Source organism: Penaeus vannamei, chromosome 20 (assembly GCF_042767895.1).
Source record: "Penaeus vannamei isolate JL-2024 chromosome 20, ASM4276789v1, whole genome shotgun sequence".
NCBI classification, from domain to species: domain Eukaryota; kingdom Metazoa; phylum Arthropoda; class Malacostraca; order Decapoda; family Penaeidae; genus Penaeus; species Penaeus vannamei.
Window position 1 is genome coordinate 6,811,887 of NC_091568.1, and position 2,500 is coordinate 6,814,386.

At 43.2% G+C, this 2,500-nt stretch overlaps 1 protein-coding gene across 1 annotated transcript in view; it reads right to left on the minus strand.

The window, feature by feature from the left end:
• LOC113810806 (uncharacterized) overlaps positions 1–2,500 on the minus strand; it is a 10,331-nt gene that overhangs the window by 457 nt on the left and 7,374 nt on the right. The window contains exon 8 of the mRNA XM_027362454.2: positions 1–2,500. This exon is cut by the window's left edge and continues 457 nt beyond it; it is cut by the window's right edge and continues 1,188 nt beyond it. Within this exon, the coding sequence (XP_027218255.2) occupies positions 700–2,500 (1,801 nt within the window). The 3' untranslated portion in view covers positions 1–699.

Consider the following 2,500-nt stretch of genomic DNA (forward strand, 5'->3'; position numbering starts at 1 on the left):
ACAAACTTATGATGATGAATTACCAGTACATATGTCGCTAAAGCTTTGTTGTCTTTCATCATTGTTAACTAAATGTATGGTGACAAACACAATGATATTCAAAGGATGAAGTACCAATCACACATGCATTAAAATGAGTAAAAGGAATCTGTGGGATTAAATGCAATGAGTTTATGAAGATACCTTAAGAGTTAAGGAATGTGTGCCGACATTGATACAACAAAGGTTAAGGCCAGTAAAGACTAAAAAAAGTACAGCCTCCAAAAACAAAAAATCTTTATGAAACACAAAAGATGTATATACTTCTAAAATAATGGTAATATTTCCATGTTGCTTTCTTATTCCAAAAAAATTATAGCAGATATAAGAATTAATTAGTTTTTCAAGAAGAAAAATCATAATAATTATCTCTTCAACATGCAAATTTAACATCAACAATGAAATATGAAAAAAAGAAAATTGTGAATGAAGGTAGTTGCTGCAACTTAAATGTTCTATGTCAGTTTCTATATACATCTCTAGCCTATCAATTATTACCCCTAAGTTAGCATTTAAGAAACATGAACATTATGAATATAGCAACACATCATAAGTGAAATAATGTGTATCTCATTACGTGTCTGAATATCCTCTTGAGGAAAAAATAAATAAAAGCAAAATCATTAAATACTGTATCAACTGCTATGGACCTGAAACCTTTTATATTCTTCTAGAAAATATCTTTGAAGTTGGTGATAAGGTTGACTTTTGCATGTTGAAATTGGGTGATTGTGGGGAGGATAGCACAATGCGGCTGATTGAAATGTTTTGCTGGCCGCTGGGGTTTTCAGTGCTCTCCGTCACACTAATGATGGCTGGCCTGCAGGGCTCTTGCTGGTAGGGAGGCAGACCCAGGATGCCTGAGAACATAGCCTGGTTTTGGTTAAGCCTGCTACCACCATCGGCCAGAGGGGAGGCCTGCTTTGCCTTCAGGCTAAGGACACTCTGAGAGGAAGCAAGACCACTGCTGGAGGGACGACTCCGGATGTCTTGGCTGTTCTCGTCACTTGTGATAATCCTGGTAGGCTTCAGTGCAAGACCCTGGCTACCATGGGCAACTCCTGACTGAAGTGATCCATAAAATGGTTTTGGCAAGAGAACACTTGGAATGTATTCAGCTTCCTTTATGGCTGGCATGGCCAGGGACTTGGAGCTCGTGCGTATTTGGTGGACATTTTCTGACAAGGGGATTCTTTGTTGATGGTCAGAAAGGTTGAACTTAAGCACACTTTCTGGTGATGGCACAACACTGGACACAGCACTGAGGATGCTTATCTGGGGTAGCTGCTTGTTTCCTTCAGGTGTGCTTGTCTTAGGGCCTTCAGTCAACTTCTTGGCTCCTTTAATAGGAACTGGGGTCTTCTTGACCAGGGGTTGCTTGTTTTCAGGAGTGCTGGTCTTTGGTGTTCTTTTGGTGAGCCTGTTGTCAGCAGGAGTCTTGATATGAGGAGTTTTATGGATGGCTGTTGCCCCCTCACTTTCCAACAGCCTCGTCTTCAGAGCTGTTTCTGTGCTGAGGGGTTCTGGACCAGTCTTCAAGCCCAAGGTGTTGGAAGGTGTTACATTCCTAGATTTGAAAGGACTCTTGAGACGAGGAGTGTCCATCTTGTCCTCCCCTTTCTTTGGTGTAATGACATGGACTCGAGGCCTCCTGAACACCTTCATGCCTGCCTGGAGTGCCTTTGCAGTCCTGTCTTGGAAGGAATTTCTTCTCTGGGTTGAGGGACCTCTTTTCATGGGAGAACGCAGAGGCGTCCAGTTGGGGTTCTCAAACCTTTCACGTAACATAGAGAACTTTCTCCTTGGTCTGTTGTTGGATGGGTCTGACCGGACTGGGGTAGCTCCTGGGCCAAACTTCAATGGGCGAGGTGTGCATGGCGTAGCTGCTGTGGCTCCTCCTTGATTGCTGGTCTGCTTGGCTTCCTCTTCTTCCCTCTTCTTTTGCTCCTCTATCAGCTGACTCACCTCCAATAAGGTCTTGTTGTCTGGGACTGAAATGGCTCTCATCATTTCCCTTGAGGTATCACGTGTGCTTCGCTTGGAAGCAAGTGAACCAGAAGAGCTGTTCTTTCTCATTCTCTCACTATAATATCTGAATGAAAGGTCAGACATTGTGGAGTAATACAGATTGCAGAGAGATTCCTTGGCCCGAACATCACCAATGGTGACTACTAAGGAAGACTTGCTTGTGAGGGAACTCATCTGTGATGACGTATTAGAGGTGTCTGGCTTTGCAACATCTCCAACCCAAATAGTCTCATAATTGGGAATGTTGTCCACAGAGCTGGATTTGTTCATGGCTTTATTTGCTCGAAGCTGATTCAGCACTGCCATGAGCCTGCTGTCATCCTTTGCTTCGTCTGAGACCTGCTTATTATCAGCTTCTATCTCATTCTTCACTTCCTTATCACCTTCTCCTTCTGCTTCTCTCTCCTCCTCCTCTTCCTCAGTCTCTTCCAGA